This window comes from Phyllostomus hastatus, unplaced genomic scaffold (assembly GCF_019186645.2).
Source record: "Phyllostomus hastatus isolate PE091 unplaced genomic scaffold, TTU_PhHast_1.1 phas_scaffold_585, whole genome shotgun sequence".
Lineage (NCBI taxonomy): Eukaryota > Metazoa > Chordata > Mammalia > Chiroptera > Phyllostomidae > Phyllostomus > Phyllostomus hastatus.
Window position 1 is genome coordinate 838,059 of NW_025334037.1, and position 19,887 is coordinate 857,945.

The following is a 19,887-nucleotide window of genomic DNA, read 5'->3' on the forward strand; positions in this document are numbered from 1 at the left end:
GAAGTCCATAATAAAAGACGACCAAATTCTCTACCTCTAACCACACTTGTTACAAAAGCAGTTAACAGGTAAGCTGACTACCCGCTTTCTCATTAATTCCTAGGCCATCCTTCAAGGTCTAGCTGAAATAATTCCTTCTCCACAAAGCCTTCTTTGATCCCCCCCAATTAAACATAATCTCTTTCTCCTCTAAGCTACATAATGCTTTATCTTTTTTAACCTTATAACAAGTCCTATTTTCTTTCTGACGTTACAGATTTTACATCATTCTTTATTATTTTCCTTTAGTCTGACCCATTTTCTATTCTCCACAACTCCTAGGGCAGTGGCTGGCACATAATAACGCTAACTAAATCCATGGAGCACTTATTCTTTGCAAAGCATTGTGCTAAGCATTTTGCAGGAATCATTTGACAAAATCCTTACAGCAACCCAATTCACAATAGCTTTTTTTAGCCCATTCTGTGACAGATATAATACTAAATGCACCTTAAATTCAGTAAACAAGACAGATACGGTCCCTGCAAGAAGCTTATAGTCTAGGGACGTTGGTACTATTGGTGTCCCCCAAGTAAGAGATAAAATTGAGGCCCAAAGGATTTAAATATTTTGTCCAGAATCACACAGCAAAAAAGTGACAGAGCCAGAATTTAAACCCAGTGCTCAACTTGATGAGCAAAAATGTGTATGTATCTTAGTATGTAGCCGATAGCTCAGAACTGCTAATCAAGTCATCTGCTGAGAAGCCTAGGTATTTGATTTCCCTATGTCTCTTAAATTGGTCCCTCCTGAGCACCAATGCTTTGCTGCACGCAGGGTAGTGTAGAGAAGTCACTAATTAGCAGTGAGACTTTGGCTTACATCTATCAAATACCCGAATGGATTGGGGTGGAAAAGTAACTAACTGCACAATTCCTTACTTAACTGTGGTTCAACTATTCTTAAAAGTTGGGTTCAACTCACACAATTGTGTGAGTCCGTAATTTCCAGTGGTGCGGTGAGGAAGTTGCCACTACAGGATTACATTATCCTTCATGCAACTAAAGCATCCCTCTGGCCCAGAAATACCTGCCTTCTGGCTGAACGTCCCAAGGTCCACAGCCAGCTGGCCAGAGAGACTTCCTTCTCCAAATGCCACCTTGGCAGCCCCACTGTGTGGCCTATCCTACCCATCTCCTCAAATAAAAGTAGCGACATCCCAAAATATTGACCAGGCAGAAAGAGGTGCCCAGACGCGAGTCTTATTCCCACAATTTCTTATCCCAACAAGAGACCACCTGACTTCAGATAAAGTTCATCACGTTAAGCAGCGGAGACGACCTCCAAGAGCCAGGACCCCTGGGTCTTGAGGCTCCTCCCACAGAGCGCACTCTGCGCCTTGGCTGCGTGTTTCTCAAACCTCCGAGCTCCGCACACCACCAAACACCACCCGCCTCCAGCGCTCTCTCTTTCGCGTGACTGCCCTCACGCAGAGGTCGCGGGTAACACGCAGGAGGCGTGTCCGGCGTAGGGCGCGCGCCCCTCCCACCACCCGCCAATTACCAGCGCCCCCCGCCACCCCCGCCCCGCCTCCCTCCGCCCTCCCGCTGTGCCTGCGCTTGGTGCTCTAGACTCAGCTCTCCCTCTTCGCCCGAGCTCTGAGCGCATGCGCCTTGACAGATGGGTTGGGTGAGGGCTCCCCAAGGAGGGTAGGGGGAGATGGAAATGGAAGGGGGCAGCCGCTGGGGAGCGCTTTGGGGGCGGAGCCGGGAGCGCTGGTCGCCGGGGAGGTAGAGGCCTAGGCTCTGACCCAAAGCTGTAGCTGAGTCGCGGCATCCGGCTGACCCGCCATTGTTTTTGTGTATGTGCCCGCTTAGGTCTACATGGAGAACTGCTTAGCGGCCGCGGCGCTAAACGGGGTGGACCGGCGTTCCCTGCAGCGCTCGGCTAGGCTGGGTCAAGAAGTGCTGGAGCGGGCTAAGAGGAGGGCGGTGGACTGGCATTCTCTGGAGTTTCCCAAAGGCAGCGTGGGGGTCATTTCCCAAGAGCGACCTTACGGAGAAAGATGGCCCGTAGCCGGCCCCGAGCGCCTTCTCCTAGGAGAGGTGAGGGCCCCTGTTCTGGGGAACCAGCCCATTCATTCGCCCAGCGGTGGCCTGCTGGGCACCAGGGCACGGACCACACGGAAGCACCTGAGGGATCCTGCCCTTGGCGGTGGAAGCTATGAAGTGTCAAGAAAGTGAACGGAAAGACTTTTTGAAAACTCATGACATTTACAAATCATTATTGGGTAGCTCTAGGATACTGCTAGTGCTCGGCCCTGGTTGGTTACTTAAAAAAATTCTTATATGCAACGATCTGAGATGAGAGGAAAACCCGTAAAACCAATCTTTGTCCTGGGCAAATTGCATGTCAAAATACTCCTTTTAGAGTTGGAAGTTCTTTCTTAGTAAAATCTTTATCACCGACTTAAACTTTCAGAGACTTTTGAAAAGTGAAACGAAAGCTATTCCTCAAATGACTTCATTCTCCAGTAGGGAATACCAGATCTCACCTGTGACTTGCCATTTATTCAAATAGAGAGAAGAAAGACGCCCAACCCTCAGTGCTTCCTTCAGAACAATGGCTGAATTCATGGACTATACTTCAAGTCAGTGTGGGGTAAGTTGGTGTAAACTGAAGCCATGCCCCGATCTGCCTGGTGATGGATCACAAAGTAGACCTTTGTGGATTTTAGAGAGAATCTGGAGACTACCATTTCACCCTGCCCTGTCTTCATGGGTCAATTGTAATCACTTAAGGATTTAAACCAGGTGATAAATCCAAGCTATTGGTAGAATTCAACAATATTTATTGAATACCTAATTCAGTAGATATTATTGAGGATAAAGCAGTGAACAAGTCAGAAGAGGTCTCTGCCCTCATATTATTTGCTGAATTCCAAAACAATCAAGTCCAAATATTTGAATTATTTTAAACTTTGAACTGATGAGGAGTTAAAAAAAATTCATTAGGATCACTCTAAACTGAAACTGAGCCTCTCTGTTTTCAAAGTGTATTGAAACAAAATCTGTACATTAGAATTTAACCTCTGTTTCAAGCCCCTGGTAATAGAGTTTTTAGGTATGTCCATATGGGTTCGTATTGCTTGATGGCCACAAAGGTGGTTCTGCGGAACAGGAGCAGCCTCCCAGGAGTCAGTCCCATGTTCTGCCACAAACTGGCTGTAATGCCTTATTACAGTTAGTCTCTCTCACCCTTACCTTCCCTGTCGAAAAAAATGAAGATCTCTGAAATCCTTTCCAGCCTTTACAGTCTGTTTCTTTAGTTTCCACTGAGAGATGAACATCAGAAAATTATCATGAACTAGAGCATGAAGACTTATGGTACCACTTTTGGTACCATTCATTGAAATGGGTGAGCAAAGGTTTTAAAGACCCTCTTCTCAAAATTATACTAAGGTCATCTTTAAGAACTTTGAGGGAATGTTAAAGTGTAGGCCAGCCAACACTCAAGGAAATCACCTGCACGGAAGGCATTCTTTATGGTCTAAGAATTACAACAGACTCTGGGTCTCTTCCAGCCTTAACTGTTTGTGATTCTTGTGTGGTTGTAAGCATGCTGGTCTGTAAGGGAGAAGGAAGAGACTACCTTGTTCTGTCTTGCTTTTCAATTTCATATATTAAGATTTCCAAAACTCTCTAATCTTTCTACAATTTTCATAGAATCCCTATGGCTCCAAGAACAAGATTCCAACCAATGAGATGTAGTTCAGAGAATACTTTTATGTTCTTGCTTTGTTAAGGGGTTTTAGAAAAATTCATAACTTGGGCTCTGCTATGAAGTGATCAACATAAAAGGAATAATAATTGTCTTTGGTTTGAGGTTTAGCAAATTGGTGTTCTTCATTTTGGTTTTCAGTTCAGGTCTCCGTTATGGAATGGAGGCTCAGAACCCCTTGTCTTTCTGAGATAGAATTAAAAACAGTATTATGAGTTTGACAGCACAATTTTGAAGCAGCCCCTGAGATACATCATTGGATCCATGTCTTGAAGTACTTTCCCTAGCTTCTCATTCTTTTGGTCTCATGCCTTAAATACTGTCCCTGCACTATGTTCAAGTTAAACAGGCTGGTAAATGTCCTCATTATGAGTCATAATCAAGGACAAATCTAAGGTTAACTTTGAGGGGAAGGAAGGAAGCAGACAAGAAAATAAGAATTATTGTCCTTAAATTGGAGACTTCTTCCTTCCTCTCCCCTCTTCCAAGGGTAGAACGGCTGCATAGCTCTTGGGTTTACGTTACATTTCCGGTTGTATTTCCAAATCTCAAGGAGGTACACCCCTTTCTTCCCCTGTCCTTGTCTGGGACTTAGACAATCAATGTGGAACTGTTGTGCACCAGAACTTGTCATGAGAGAAGATGAAAAGGCATCTGTGTTTGACACAGGGAAGCAGTCAGGAAAACTATTTAACCTGGCAAAGAGCATGGTCCTGCCCAGCGTTAGTTGGCCAGAGTTGTTGCCCTACAGAGGCAGCAGATGGCAGCAAAGTAATGCCAAATGCACCTTCCTTCTCTGCAGCCAGTTTACATGGGCTCAGATGTGTTCAGTGACTTCGCAGGCCTGTCAAGCAGGCAGGTAATTTACCTTTGCCCTTTTGCCTCTCTTCTTAGCCCTATTTTGCCCAAGTAACAGAGTTTTTTGAAAACTTAACCAGACTATTTAACCACATCTTTCACATTACTTCTCTAGAAATATTATTCATCTGTGCCGGAAGAAGGAGGGGCAACCCACGTCTATCGGTATCACAGAAGGAAGTCGCAACTGCAGTCGTGCTCGGACCTTGGGAGTGGTCAGGTTTGCGTCCTCAACTGTCCTGTGTGCTGAGCCATCTAAGCTGGGAGGCCCTCTGTCGGGAGCTCCTGCTGGAGCTGTGTTACTGGATGCCTGCGTGACTCAGCATCCCACTGCATTCCACTGCTCGACAGAAATGTATCAACCCCCAGCCTCAGAGCAGTCATAGCTGTGAACATTAAATAGGAGTTTGTCTAAGATATAATACTGATGCCACTGTAGGATCTTCCCTTGAACCCGCAGTCCTGGGTCATGGGGTTCTTGGGCAGTCTTAACGAAAAGAGCTTCGAATATCCTCTTCTACATCTAGGGATAGGAAGGAGATTTTTTTCATAGTCACATATTTTATTCCAAGGTAGTGATATGTATCATGTCTTAGGTAATTTTTAAAAAGTGCAAGAAGGGGGTCTCTTAGCAAAATACTTTTCCTAAAGATAATAACACAGGCCCCTCACTACAAACTTTTACCTGTTTTTTACTACGTGTCATTCTGGGAAAGGCAGAGATTCTACTTGTTGAACTGACCGGACAGAAATCCTTTGTTGCTGAGGAGAGTAGGTGTTTTATTTTTGTTTTTAAACTACCCTGGTTGTACTCAAAAATAGCAAACTTAAACCCAGAGTCTGATCCTCAGGTTGGATTTGTGGCTTCTCTGGCCCGTGGGTTTGGGGAGGGGAAGCATGGCCACAGGGATGAGAGTGAGGACCTCATGCACACAGGAAGCCCCTCTTGTACCCTGGGGTGTAAGGAGCAGCACCAGAACCTGAACCCTGGCTTCTCTTTTCTGGCCTAATGCCGAAGGGGTTATATGTGGGTGAGGGTCATTCCTGTCCCTCCCGTTCTCTCCTGTAAAATGCAAGCTGGTGCCTCTCAGGGAAGTGGATCCTTCAGCCTGTTCCCCTCTGGTACCCACACTCCTGAGACAAGCACAGAAGACACTTCTGTTTTCTGAGAGCCTGTTAAGTGTCTGTCACTTCTACACTTTAAATCTTCTCTCCAGTCTCATACCCCCATGTTATAAACTAGGAAAGCAAGGCTTAGAGAAATTAGTTCCTCTCAGTAAAGAGCAGACATAAGATTCAAACTCAGGTTTATCTGACTCCAAAGCCCATGAAGATTACAAGTAATCATGGTGAACATCTTATTAAAAATATCTCACAGAATTCACTAAAAGCCTTAATAATTTAGGTGACAACTTAGAAAAAATTGACAGAACAATTGTTAGTTCCTAATGAAGTAGGAGAAAGTTTCTCTTTATAATCCAGAAGTGCGAACTTGGGCACAAAACAGTGTTTCTACTTGTTTCTTCAGAGTAAAACAACATCCTTTGGCTTTGGAGGCAACTATCAAGCCCCAGAGTACATCCCAGAGGCATCTCCGCCTGTGAGTATAGAGTCCCAGTGTCCCACACGGGGCTTCACCACCATTGCAAAGTCGTGAGCCAGCTGGCCTGGTTATTTTACGATTCTTGGTACTGGATCTGCAATGTCTGTATGTTGGGGTGTTTTTAGCCTTATGGAGCATGCACAACATTGAGGTTCAGTGTAAAATTCTGTTTTCTTAGTATCCTTCCTCCACTTGAAGCTTTAGGGATGCTCTGCACCCGGACTCATAGTTGTGGTTGGAAAGAATGTGAAATATTCGTGTCTCAGTTCCTACGGCTCAGCTGGGCTGGTGCTGGGTCTTGCTGGAATTCCACCATCTGTTCAAGCAGCAGGAGGGGCCTGACCCTTGTGCTTACAAAGTGAATACCATTGCTGACATTCTGAAACTTACACATTTGGTGAGATCAGGTTCCAAAACATGTGAAGGGATTTGTTCCCATTTTCCACTAATGTTTCTCTGTAAAAAGCATATAGGGGTAAGTTCCTCATTAGGATCAAGCACTCTTTAGTTTATAAACTCAGGAAATAATTTGGAACTCGGAAGGGTTGGAATCCTGAGGAAAGGAACTCCAGCATGTTGCTGTAATTTGCTTTTTTTTTTTTTTTTTGTATACAATGTGCTAGCCAAGATTCAGAATATATTGGGTTGGCCAAAAACTCTGTTTATTGTTTTCAGTAAAATAAGAGACACATTTTTCATTTTCACCAATAACTTTATTGATGTGGATATTTTGAGTATGTTGGCTGTCTCCTGCATAGTATAACATTGATTGTTCTCAATTTGATCGCTGTCAACTTCAGCTGGTCTACCCAACTGTGGAGCATCATCCAGCGAGAAAGCTCCAGCGTGAAACTTTGCAAACCGCTTTTGACAATTTTGGTCAGTCACTGCACCTTCTCCATAAATTGCACAAAGTTTATTTTTGCATTTCAGTTGTATTTTTACCTTCCTTGAAATAATAATAAAACATAATATGCTGCATATGTTCCTTATTTTCTTCCATCTTCAATATGAAATAGCTACATAAAAATTCACCAATTTTTGGTTTTTTTAAATGCACACTGATATGACAGCTATCACAATACAATCTAACAAAATTGTTTTGAATGAAGCTAAAAGACAACTAAGTGCTACTAGAGCCAGCTTATGGAAAATCCCAAATAAACTTTTTGGCCAACCCAATAACAGAGTAAGTAGCGACTAAGACTGTTGTCCTTCTAGTACAAATATAAGTGGTTAGGCTTAGATGCCTGCAGCACTGGCAGGATTTTGGTAATGCCAACCTTCCAGACAGCCCGGTATTGGCAGCACACGTGCCAGCCTTACCCCGTACGTGTCTTTTTATTCAAACACATGAAGCATCGTTGCCTTTTTGAAACTCGGATGCAGCTGTATTTTCCAAACCTACTTTTGTTTACTTACATAGTTGATGACTAACAAATGCTTGTGTCATTCACATCAGTTAAATGACGCCACACCTCTGGTTTTGCAGAACTGGAGTATAACATGAAAGCATGTAACAAAGCAGTTTGGGGAAAAAAATGGCTTCAAATCTATCAGGTGGAGGGGGAGGAAGTTTCTTAAAAGTACGAGTATTATCATTCATCTTCCTAGTAGAATTTGCTGGCCAATGGTTTTGTCCCCTCCCTGGGAATGGTGGGGGTGGAAATGACAACTTCCCCTTTTGGGCACTGAGTAAGCAGGAGTGGTGTCCCAGCTGTGGAATAAGAGCCTTGGCACTAAATGACAGGCCCCTTCCTGGTTTGCAACTTTGCTCTTTTGCCATCTAAACAGACATCCTCCCCTGTTTGCACACCTGCCATGACCCACTTCCCCACCATGTTCAAAGTCTGTGCTCAGCTCAACTCTAAACATCAACCCTCCCACTTCCTCCAGTTCCCCATGTTTTGCACTAGCAGAGAGCCAGTTTGCCAAGGGAGGGCTTTTGCCAGCCGGCTGACTTGCTGCATGACAAAATGGAATCTACTCACAGAATTTGCAGCTCTAGGAGAAATAGTTCATCATCCCAATAATGAATTTAGCAAAGCACGTTGAAAAAGAATGATTCTCATAATTCCAAGGTGCTTCTACATTACTGCTAATCTGTGCTAAGAAGTGCCACTGTCTGCTTTTGATCCCAAAACAATGGACTTAGCCTTTCCCTTCCCTCTTTCTAATTCTTATCTTTCTACTCTAGCTAGAGTGTTCCTTTTATGATCCTTCATGTTCCTGTAATACTTGGGTATTTACAGTGGTCTAACCTGGGAGGTGGGCATTACCACAGTCTCAGAACCAAGGAAACAAGTGAGCACAAGGAGACACTGAGACTTACCTAAGGGATAGTCCTGTCATGTGGCTGAGACTTTGAAAGCAGGACCTCCACCTCCCACATTAATGCTTCGTTCCATCTGGCCTCTGGCACACAGAGGTAGCCCAGTGGGGGTGCCCTGGGCATTGGGATATAAAAACCTCTCAACTGCCAATATTTGCTTTCCTTCCAGGCTGACAACATCTCTAAGGACCTCTACATAGAAGTGTATCCAGGGACCTATTCTGTCACTGTGGGCGCAAATGATCTAACCAAGAAGACTCAAGTGGTGGCCGTTGATTCAGGACAAAGTGTGGACTTGGTTTTCCCTTTATGATGTTGACCATCACGTTACCTTTTTTTAAGTAGCAAGAAGAATAAAGCCACCATATGATTCTCATAACATTTACACATCCATCCTGCTTTGGGGGCCGACCCTAGAGAGTCAGCCTTACTAACTGCAGCTTGTCTCTTTCAGTGCCTATTTTTTTAAAGTGTAGAAGTCCTCTTACCCTGTTCTCCCTGAAAGTAATAATGGCTATCTGAATAGTTTTTACTGCTTGCTTTCCAAGTAAAGGTTAATTATGATAATAAAAAGGAGACTCGATTTGGAAATAAAGAGAATACCTTTTTATTGGTATTAGGAGCAACAAAATATCATTCATGTACAGCTGTAGGCTTTATGAAAACACGACAGAGAGGCTGTGGACACAGGTGCCCCACACAGGCCAACCACGACCTGTGACTTGTGTGGAGCAGCATCCTCAAGCTGCCCTCACGGGGCAGGCAGCCCTGGCCAGGGCCGCCAGCACACTGGTGCCTCTCACGACAGGTGCCTTCCTGCTGCCCCTCTGCGGGAAGTCACAATGGGGCGAAGACGCCGCTGCTTACTCAGCCTCTGTGGCCTGCACGCTACCTCCTTCCACTGGAGGCTTTGCCAGCCACTCGGTAACTCTTCCTCAGGCATCTACTGCCTGTAGCTTCCTATAAGGGGAAAAAGCCCTCAGAGTCTTAGGCTGACTGTAATTTTAAGGATCAAAAGACACTGATTTTAAAAAGTCATCAGTGAGTCCTTAACGTTGAAGCTACCTCACCAACAGTATTGCTGCACCTCTCAGTTTAGTTGCCTAGTTATCTCATTTTGAACATGACAAGTCTTCCCTCAGGGCAAAAACGCCAGCACTTTATATGATGAACATGAAGTTTTAAGTAGCGCTATATTAGCAATCCTAATGAGAATCAGACTCCCACGGACACGGCTTAGTAAAGCAGACCCGTGCCCATCACCAAATAGAGGGTCATTTAACTGGGGACTCTGGCTCTCCTACATAGCTTATAATGACGTTTGGGGGTTCTGTAAGGCATTTGAAATTATGTGCAAAATTGTGGGTATATGAATTTTTCTGGAAAGAAGAGTTATGGGTTTTATTTTCAAAGAGGGTATGACACCAAAAGGTTGAAGAACCATAGAAGGAGTCCTTAAGAAACCCCTCCCCAAGGGATTCAGAAGGAAAAACAAGGTAGTTATAAAATAGTCATGGGGATGTAAAGTACAGCATAGGGAATACAGTCAGTGATGTTGTAATAACTGTGTATGGTGCCAGGTGAGTGAAGGAATTATCAGGGGATCACTCTGCAAATTATGTAATTGTCTAACAACTATGCTGTATATCTGAATCTATAAAATAATATTGAATGTCAACTGTCGTTGAAAAAATAAAAATAAAAAAAAGTCCCTTCCCAGCCATGCTACTTTACCTGGGTCCTCGGGGCGTTTAGTCTGAGGAGCTCTGGCGTCTCGGACGCGCCTCAGCAGCTCCCGGACTCAGCGCTCTGCTTGCTGCTTTCTCTGGTGGGAGCTGCAGGGGCTCCGTGTCGGTCGCTTCCAGGGCCAGCTCCTTGGCGTTCCCCTCTACTGCAGTTTGTTCTCTCTGTTGTTTGGTGCCCTTCACTTCCTTCTGGATGTCACAACATCTTTTTCCTAAACCTAAAATCCAATGGGGTGTGTTGAATGTGCCATCATTTTGATGGGATGGGCCTTGATGACTCAAGTACAACTACGCCAAGGATCACAGAATCTCTTCACTATGTGTAAGCTCCTAGCACTGTTCTCTCTTTTTAAGGAAGAAATAAAATAAATTGTGTTAATCACTTCTGCCTATTATGCTTTTGAGAAAGGCTGTATCTGGTCACCAGACTTGGAATTGGGGAGAAGTTAGCAGGCATATGTTTCAAACTAGCCATTAGGGGGAGCAAAGATAACCCACCGCCACCAGTTGAAGGAGCTTATAAATCACACTGATCACAAAGAAGAGATCGTAAACTAATAGGAAAACAAGTTTTCACAGGTCAAATGAGGCCACAAAAGGGGAGGGGGTGTGACTTCTGAGGAATAGGGCAATGTATAAAAAGGAAGAAATACTTTAAAGGAAATCCATCATCTCCCTGACTTAAAACTACAGATTGAATCCTGTTTTAGCTATAAGCAAGGGAGGAGAGCAACATGGCTGCTGGTAGTCAACAGCCTGGCCTCTCCCAGCCCTGGCTGGTATAGTTCAATGGATTGAGTGTGGGCTGCAAACTAAAGGGCCACCGGTTCAATTCCCAGTCAGGGTACATGCCTAGGTTGCAGGCCAGGTCCCCAGTAGGGGCCACATGAGAGAGACAACCGCACATTGACATTTCTCTCCCTCTCTCCCTTCCCTGCTCTCTAAAAATAAATAAATAAATAAATAACAAAGTCTGGCCTCTCCAGGGTCGCTGTTTTAGGATCAGATGGTAACCTCACTGCCTGTATGCCAAAGTAACAAAAAGTATGGAGGTTGGAGGGGCTCGTACAAGAGGGTTGTTAAGAGGCAGAGCCTGAGACTGACTATTGAGCATCAGTACTTGATGGCTACCAGGCACTGATGGCTACCAGGCACAGCTAGAAGACGTGGAACACATTTTCCTTAAAGAATACAAGATCTGGGGGGGAGAAAGAAAAGCCCCGATGTTTGGCCACGTGTCCTCACCACTAGTCTGTTGTGGCATATAGCAGCGCACCTGTGACAGCGGCCAGGGATGGCCCCTTCCTCCACGCCCCATCTCAGGCATGTTCTCCATAGGGGTTGGGACCGGAGAGAAGACAGGCCCACTGATCCTCCCGGTTCAGCTCCAACAACTACCTTTGCCTGGAGCAACAACTGATCCAGCGCCTGAAGGACAGCCAGGCCAAGTACCCAAAGATACTATATTTCTCTTTATGTAGCCAATTATCATCACATATTTTGGGAAGTAATATTTTGCAGTGGGTTTGTTTAAATATGGTGATGGGGGTAGAGACTGAAGGTAGGATTAGGTGGGTAGGCGGGGCTGGTAAAAGCAGTGCGTGCCCTGGGCCGGGGACTGGCTCCAGTTTGGCGCCAGTCTAGAGGATGTGGTGGGGCCCGCCACGGCAGCAGGAACGTGCCGGTACCTGGGGCACGTGTGACCCCCTCGACCCCACTGGCTACCCCACTGGTGCCCCTCTCCATGAGGCGGGGCCTGGGGCTGCCCAGTGGCTCCCCACAGCCTCCTCTGCAGGTACAGCTTTTCTTTCTCTCCGCTGTGCTGAAGCAGGAGGCTGTAGAAGCTACGGAGAATTTAGCATGAGAACTCTAGATCTGGGCACCATTTTATTTATATCATCACCTGTTGGGAGGGTACATCTAGTAGAAAAAACTTACTCTAAGTAGCTTTGCTGAGGCCTCCCAGTGTTTCCCTCTGCAAGACTGGAGTGACCCATTTCACAGAAGCACAGAGACCTTCCCCCAGCCTTTGTACAGGGTGGGCCAAAGTAGGTTTACAGTTGTAACACAAATAATATGATGATAATAATACACGAATACACTCTGTTTCCTGGACTCACAACTGTAAACCTGTCTTTGTTTGCCTACCCCTATTTCTAATGTATTTCCTCTCAAATAGGGGAGGAGGAGCTCAGCTGGTCATGGCTAGATTCTTGTCCTTTTACTATTTCCCTCTCAGAGGAGGAAGAGAGATCCCACACCTTTGAAAGCCAAAGAAGGCCTGGAACCGTCTGATAAAACACAACAGCAGTGATGTACCATATTTTTTGGACCATAAGACACACCCAAGTTTTAGAGGAGAAAAATAGGGAAAAAAATTTTGAAGCAAAAAATATGGTAAAATATTTAATAACATAAATAACATAATATTTCACCAATGTAAATGTAAACAGAATTCAACAGCAGCATTAACAACCATTATTCCTCCCAAATTTGGAGGGGTGGGTACATCTTATGTTCATCTTATGAACAATACAGTATATCCATCCCCACCCACCCCAAAGCCCAGGGGTCCCGTGGAGAGGACCAAGAAAGTTTCTCACTATAGAAACAATTGCTCAACCATCTGGAACTGAGGACTAATAAAAAGCTTATCCTGGGGCAAGACTGAAATCCTCACGGGCTAGGAGGTCTTTCTGGCTGAGTGGCTGTCCTGGAAACAGGACGACAGCTTCGATCAGAGGCCCACGTGGGTCCCAATGTGGGTGGTATCTGGAGATCCTTGAGCTTTTAGCAGTGGTATTCTTTAACCCTCACAGCGTCCCTGCCCCAGAAGGAATGTTCATTTAGTTTATTGAATGTTAAATTAGTAACCCCAGGACCCCATGAACCTCTTCTAGCCCGGGGGACCAGGCTTATCCCCCACCACATAGTTCAGCCAGCCGACAGGCTTCTGCTCTCCCAGGCCCCTTTGGGACTTTTGAGAGGGTGGGCATGAGGCACACCAGTGACCTACTGCTCCTAAACCTGTGAGGGCATGTCACACAGTTCTTAGCCCACGATACAGAAGTTTGGGGATGGCCCTGACCAGTGTGGCTCAGTGGATTGGGCATCATCCTGCAAGGTGAAAGGTTGCTGGTCTGATTTCTAGACAAGGCACATGCCTGGGTTGTGGATTTGGTTCCCTTTGAGGTGTGTGAGGGGCAACCAATTGATGTTTCCCTCCCTCTCCTTCTCCCTCCCTTTCCCTCTCTCTAAAAATAAATAAATTAATTTTTTTTTAAAGAAGAAGTTTGGGGATGGCTGCAGACTGCCAACAACAACACCGCCTCACTCTGAGCTGTAAGAATGAGCAGCATAGTGCAGGGCCCCGTTTCTGACCTAGGAAGGGGCCCCTCTGGAGAGTATGGCCTGATGACTGGTGTTTGAAAAATCGTTCCTGGGCTTCTCGGGGCATGTAAGACTGATCAACCCCTGGAGGCGTTTAGACGCTTCATCTGGAGGAAAATCAAGGCCTTCAAGAGCAAAAGGGTGAGGGGGCAGGTATTATAAAAGCAGGATAGCAGCAGTACCTGCAGGAGAGACTAGTGAAGAAAGGACAGCTGTTAACGAGAGAGGCAAACCTTTGCAAGAAGATCACCCCATCCATCCTTTCTGGCTGGGCTTTACTGCTTCAATGGAAACCTACCATTTATCTCCCTGCTATCACAGACTCAGCTTCCACATGACCACACCCCTAAGTATTGTTTCCACTCCCAGCTTAGTGGTCACGTGGCTCAGATTCCCAAGAGACACCAGGGAGGGAAGGGAGCAAGGGCCTCAGCCCCGCCTTAGAAGAAGGTGTACCTGGCTTCCCAGGCTGCGGCTCAGGCCCATTTCTCCTCCAGTACCTCCACTCGGGCTGGCAGGGGCCACCCGGCCTCCTCGGAGCCTTCTCAGCAGGCACGGGGTCTGTGTTGGCTGTGCTGTCCACCATCGGCCTCTGGCGGGGGCCCATCTCCAGATCTTTCTCTACATCCTCTTCAGAGGAGGAGGACACAGCTATGGGAGCTAGCACTGTTCCTTCCTCCTCTTTAGGAGCCTCCAGGGGCAAGAGCCGTGCTGTGGGCTTCAGCTCTGCCTCTGGATGTTCTCTGGCTGTGACCCCCGAGGCCCTGGTTAGAGGCCACCAGGTGGGTCCGGCCAAAGGGCAGCCCAGGCAGCCCTGGCACAGCAGGTGGCAGCAGGCGTGGGGGTGGCAGGGCGGGCACAGGAACGGGGGACCCAGTGGAAGCCTGTAGGTGACACATGCAGTGCCCGGCCCCAGCAGAGAGCAGCAGGGGGCCCTGAGGAGGGCACTGGGGTGCTCCCTGGTCAAAGGCCAGCGCAGTTTCTCCATAGCCTTCTTCCAGACAGCGGGGGGCACCCACCTGACCCCACCTAGAGGCACCGTAGCTGTCTTGCCATTCCAGAAGTGAACAGTAATTTCTTCTTTCCATGCTGCATAACAGAAAATGGCAACATTTTGTTATAACAACCTCTTCTATGTCATGAGATAAGGGTTCTCCTCTCCCCAAAAGCAGCCCTTCTGCTCTGCGGCCTCCTCACGCAGACTTCTCCCACAGAGCTTGCAGGAACACGCCCTCACCCGCTCCATATTCACCCCCACACTTCCAGTGCACCTACATGCACCTCCCTGCCTCAGTTTTGATGTCAAAATCAAAGTACCTCCTCAGCCTGGAAGGAAGAACCTCCTTCTGTCATTCTCTGAATGACAGTGATGCCGCCGACTGGTCAGCCCTGTAGAAGGGGACTGTCCCAGTCTCTGGACGACTTGATGGGGGACAGGTCACAAATACCACTGTGACCCCAGGATAACCCACCACACCATAGGTTAGCTAACCAACATAGACATAATAGTTTTAGGCTCTTTCGCCCTGATGAAAAATATATATTTTTTAAATATTTTATTTATTTATTTTTAGAGAGGGAAGGGAGGGAGATAGAGAGAGAGAGAGAAACATCAATGTGCGGTTGCTGGGGGTTATGGCCTGCAACCCAGGAATGTACCCTGGCTGGGAAGCGAACTTGGGACACTTTGGTTCCCAGCCCGCGCTCAATCCACTGAGCTACGCCAGCCAGGGCTTAAAAATATTTTTTAATCTTAAAGATATGATTTGTAGATTTGTTGCCACACGCCAGGTTGAGCTGCATGTGAGGGGGTAAGGGTGTTTTTTTTAATGCCTCTAAGACCCCTAAGCTGTAGAGACCCCTCTGCTCTCTCTTCTGGCCTGATCACCAGCCTGGCTCCTTCTGGGAACCGGTAGGTCAGAGCAGCCAGCCTTACCTCTCTGGGGATCTCTCGCCTCCAAGCCCAAGACAGTGGCGGGGCCGTACCGCTGTCTGTCTGGCTCCCAGGGGGCCAGCACCTTGTCCCCAGGTTGCAGTGAGCGTTCCGTGGATGGCGAGAACTGAATGACATCTTCTTCTAAGACCACGCTCTGCCGCTGGGCTGGCAGCTCTGGGCCTGTGACAAGCGGAACCTCAAATTCCACGAGCAGGGCCCCCTGCCTCTCCAGCTGTGGGAAAGAAAACACTCAGAATAAGGTCTGAGGGAGGAAGCACCACGGGGAGCAGCACGGCTCCCCGCAGCCATGCCCTGGAACCAGGCCCAGGTATCCTTATAAACATGAGGGCCATTCAGAGAAGGGAGGGGCAGGTACTGCGTAGAGCCCATTGTAGCAGAGACAGGCAGGGGGTATAGTGAGGGTATTCCTCCTTCTCCACCTCTTCCTGCAAGGGCAACTCCTGTTCATCCCGTCCTGCCTTTCCTTCCCATTCTCGTCCTTTTCTTGTTTCTTCTTTTCCTGTTCCTGTTTTTGTCCTATAAACCCTGGGTCCTCTGGCTCTTTCCCCAGTGCACTCCCCTGGTTGCTAGCATGTCCAAGAAGTGTTGTCCCTGTGTCCAGGACCAGACAGTGACAGTGTCTTCACCCACAGGCCCACAAAGGCGAGGAGTGGCCGGGGCACTAGGGCAGCCCTCAGCCCTGCGACACACCAGTGAGGAAAGGGCAGGAGAAGTGCTAAAGTTAGTTAAAAGTATGAGCTTTTTTGAGAGCTCAGTACAATTTTGAAAAGAAATAAATTTTGGTTAACAAATCACTAGACAGAACCTCTCTATTTGAGCAAAACTCTGCTAATATTTCATTTGAATTCATGTATTAGTTACTTGAAAATGACAAAATGACTTTTGATTGGAAATTTTATAATTCAAGTGTTTTTTTTTTTTTTCAGAACTCACACTAGTCCTTCTTCCACGAATCCCCATTCCCCAAAGTCTGCCTCCATAAAGAAGAGAAAAATCCTGAGAAGCAAGCAGCCACTGAGGTAAAACCCAGGCCTGGCTCCTGAGTGCAAGTTGCCATGCTTCTGTGTGTGCGGGCACACAGGCATGCACAGGGGCACATGTGTTTGCTCCTGCTTCCCTCAAGCTGTTGCCCAGAACTCCACACATTGAATTTTACCGAATAAAGTACTTTTACAATAAATTTCTGTTGCTGTTTAAGCTATTCTGCTTTGCACTACTTTCTTATGCAGCCCTAGCACACTAATGCACTCACTGACGCTGCATTTCCCCTTGCACAGCCTAGCCAGAGAAGAGCTGCGCTTCTCCAAGAAACTGAACTGCTGGGCACATGCCGCTGAGGAATGTCAGGTATGACAGGGCCACCAGAGGAGGGTGCCAGGGAGACGTGGGCGGCGAGGCACTCGCCTCCGGAGCAGTCTTTATCTGAGCCCGGTAATAAAAGCCATCTGGTTCCCTTCTCGCCAGGACCCATGTGCCGGCAGCATCTCCCGCTCTTCCCAGCCAGCGAGGCCCCTGCCACGCTGGCTCGGCCACATGGAGGTATGGTTGATAAGACACACATCTGGGGAAAAGCAAATGGAATTAGGAAGTAGAGAAGACCCAGCCCTAAAAACATCAAGAAACACATTTCACAGATAGATCTGAGCAGCACTGAGGCATGTGTGTGGCATACAAAGGTACATGGAACACAAATCCTCATACAAAGTGCCCATCTACGACCCCCAGTGTGGTATAAGCTGTGGGCCGGGGCAGAGGGAGAGGACGGTGGAGGAAACCACTGTTTGAGGACTGGAAACTGTTTCAAGGTCATCAAAATGTGATTAGCCTTGATACATTCCAGTTAATCAATGCTGGTTCTGAGATTAGATAGCAGGCCAGAGAAGAATACTGCAAAGGGGAATCCTAAGTGGGTGTGTGAGATTCCAGAGGAGGTGTGGAGGCTGGGACGGTGACGCCCAAGCAGCAAGCGGGTGAGAGCACTGGCGCTGTGGGGTCAGAGGGAGGAGGAAGTGCGTGCGTAGGGGAGGCACCAAGGAGCTGGACAGAGGCTGTGGGGACAGGGACAAGGAGAAGCTGGTTCTGGGAATTTTGTGAACACAGACGAGCCAGGGAGGGAGGGACTGTTGAGTCAGAGCTCAGGTTTCTGAAGAAGCTGCTTACTTTCGTGGGCAAGCCAGGCTATAGGATTGCTTAACTCTGGCTTTGAATGAGATGGCCCACCTAGGAGAATCAAGAAAGGGGGCTGGCTGTTAAGGGTTCAAGCAGCCATGTCCATCAGCTGGGCAGACTGAATGGAGGGGCAGTCCCTGGGACTTGCAGGGTAGCATGTGCTTGCAGGCTGAGGGGCCTTTCCCCTTTTGTAGGCACGCCTTAGGCAGCTGACTGAAAATCTGGTTTCCAAAGAGCCAGGAGGGATGCTGAGGGAACCTGGGGAGGGGGCTCTCTGGCCCTCACCTTGGCTCTGGGTTGCAGAAACCCTAATTTCTCACATAGTGCCAGAACGAGTCCCATGGTTGATACTAAAATGGTCCAGAAACTTTATAACTGGGGATGCCTGACTGCCTTCTCTCACACAACCCGACTCTCTTATGTGCCACTCTGCTATACAGTAGGACAAGAGCCAGGCAGCCCTTGAGGTCACTGGGAGTGCAGTTCAGATTGGGGTTGTGTAATACCTTAAGCAAATCATAGCCCACACAGTAAGGAACACTTTCAGCCTTCCCAAGAAGCAAGTTCCCTCCCTCATGGTAGAATATGCAGAACCAAAAGACAGAGAAGAAAAATGGAGATGACCACCATTTCCTCCAGAGGGCCGGGCCCAGTACCTGGTGAGAGGGCTGTGCCAGGTGAGCCAGGGTGCTTGGGTGCCAAAGGGGCAGGGGAAGGTGAAGTCCCAGGGAGGAGCAGTGCCGGCCCAGGCGGGGACCTCCAGGGTTGTGGCCATGCTGCAGTATTTGGGCAAAGGCATCCCAGGCTCTGCGGAGGATTCCATAGGCTTCGGAGAGACCGCCTGAGAACAAGCACCACCATTATCTGAGGTGCAGCCCAGCGGAGGGCACTGGGCTGGGATGGGGCTCAGCTCTGCGGTCACTGGTCAGTGGTCATCAGCCTCTCTGGGTCCCCACTTGTTCCCACAGATGCTCAGAGTGTCCTCTGAACCGCCTGCCCTGGGCACCTCAGTTCAGGAAAGGGTGGAAAGAGCAGGAGCTGTGATTGTAGAGAAACCTGCTTTAAATTCTTCACAGCCTGCGGGCTGCGTGCTCATTTCACCTCTGAGCTTCAGTTACCACACAGTGAGGAGGTAATATATGGAAAGCACCTGGCACGGAAAGTAGCTCAGTATCTATGTTAGTTTTCTCCTCCCACCTCCTCCATGGTCATAGGGCTCCTGTGGGGTAGGGGAGGGTAAGACCATACTTCCCTTCACAAATGAAATGACCCCTGGCCCAAGCCACAGACGTCCTCCTAACCCAGCCATCTATAGGACCGACTCAGGCCCAGGCCCAGCTGAGATCCCAGGGCTGTGGCCTCCACAGACCTGTTCAGAGGTAACAGCCGCGACCCAGGGCCCAAGAGCATGCTCTGCTGCCCCAGCCCCCGAGAGCCCTGTCAGGGTCTTCCCCTGCCCAAGTCCACAGGTCTGAACCCGAGGTCACTTACCCACAGCCCCAGCCTCCTCCACCTCGGCCTCAGCCCTTTTGACAGTTGGGGCTCAGAGCCTTAGCCCAACTGACTCCTGGTTGCCAAGCAGGTTGCCATGGCTGGGAACCAGAAGGAACACTGTGGGCTGAGTGTACTGAGCATGTGCAGGGGCGACAGGGGGCCTTGGGAGGCATGGGCCGGGTGAGGGGGCAGGGGTTATTGTCCAACTGTAAAGAGGGGGATATTGGAGAGAAAGGTCATGGTGGCTTTAGTTCCCAAAAGCTCAGGCTTCCTCACTGCGAGAAGACCCAGTCACAGTGGGAAGCCCTCACGGATCCCAGGGGAGCCCTAGACTCAGGACTACAGATGTGCCTCCACCCTGAGCAAGCAGGAGCTAGGGGTATGCGTAGCCACTGGCTGGACTAGGGACTCTAGCACAGAATTTGTTGATAGTTTAAAACAAAATAACCAAAGCTGTGGGCACATTTGTTTGTAACAGACAGGACTCTGCCTAGAAGCAGAGGTGTGGTGACCACTTGTGGTGGTAGAGTGGACAGTGGGGACCAAAGGAAAAGAAGTCTAGTTTCTGACCTCATTTGAA

At 47.9% G+C, this 19,887-nt stretch overlaps 2 protein-coding genes across 5 annotated transcripts; one reads left to right on the top strand and one right to left on the bottom strand.

Moving 5' to 3' along the window:
- Window positions 1–1,569: 1,569 nt before the first annotated feature.
- AKIP1 (A-kinase interacting protein 1) lies at window positions 1,570–8,928 on the top strand. 4 transcript variants are annotated; one of them, XM_045825786.1, is made up of 7 exons: window positions 1,570–1,668; window positions 1,857–2,084; window positions 2,560–2,640; window positions 4,562–4,618; window positions 4,733–4,837; window positions 6,146–6,217; window positions 8,722–8,928. In XM_045825786.1, exons 1-7 carry the CDS (start codon window positions 1,660–1,662, stop codon window positions 8,863–8,865), a joined length of 696 nt encoding a protein of 231 aa, XP_045681742.1. In that variant the 5' UTR covers window positions 1,570–1,659; the 3' UTR covers window positions 8,866–8,928. The 4 variants fall into 4 exon arrangements, with proteins under 4 accessions (XP_045681742.1, XP_045681741.1, XP_045681744.1 ...); XM_045825785.1 differs by having other exon boundaries at window positions 1,587–1,663; XM_045825787.1 differs by lacking the exon at window positions 1,570–1,668 and adding an exon at window positions 1,675–1,688.
- A 364-nt stretch (window positions 8,929–9,292) lies between these two features.
- Window positions 9,293–18,636, bottom strand: CUNH11orf16 (chromosome unknown C11orf16 homolog). The gene is made up of 5 exons (XM_045825784.1): window positions 18,470–18,636; window positions 17,049–17,205; window positions 15,624–15,855; window positions 14,144–14,776; window positions 9,293–10,509 (listed from the first exon to the last, which is right to left on the bottom strand). The coding sequence occupies exons 1-5, from the start codon at window positions 18,634–18,636 to the stop codon at window positions 10,304–10,306; spliced, it is 1,395 nt and encodes a 464-aa protein (XP_045681740.1). The 3' UTR covers window positions 9,293–10,303.
- Window positions 18,637–19,887: the final 1,251 nt, after the last annotated feature.

What these genes read in the sequence shown, in the direction of transcription:
- AKIP1 (XM_045825785.1), top strand. An exon ending in CAGGCCTGTCAAGCAGGCAG is followed by an intron (nt 4,619 to 4,732) that starts GTAATTTACCTT and finishes TTACTTCTCTAG; the next exon opens with AAATATTATTCATCTGTGCC. An exon ending in TCCCAGAGGCATCTCCGCCT is followed by an intron (nt 6,218 to 8,721) that starts GTGAGTATAGAG and finishes CTTTCCTTCCAG; the next exon opens with GCTGACAACATCTCTAAGGA.
- CUNH11orf16 (XM_045825784.1), bottom strand. Translation starts at nt 18,636, where the DNA reads ATGGAATCCTCCGCAGAGCCTGGGATGCCTTTGCCCAAATACTGCAGC. An exon ending in AGATAAAGACTGCTCCGGAG is followed by an intron (nt 15,856 to 17,048) that starts GCGAGTGCCTCG and finishes TCTTTCCCACAG; the next exon opens with CTGGAGAGGCAGGGGGCCCT. An exon ending in GGCGAGAGATCCCCAGAGAG is followed by an intron (nt 14,777 to 15,623) that starts GTAAGGCTGGCT and finishes TCTGTTATGCAG; the next exon opens with CATGGAAAGAAGAAATTACT.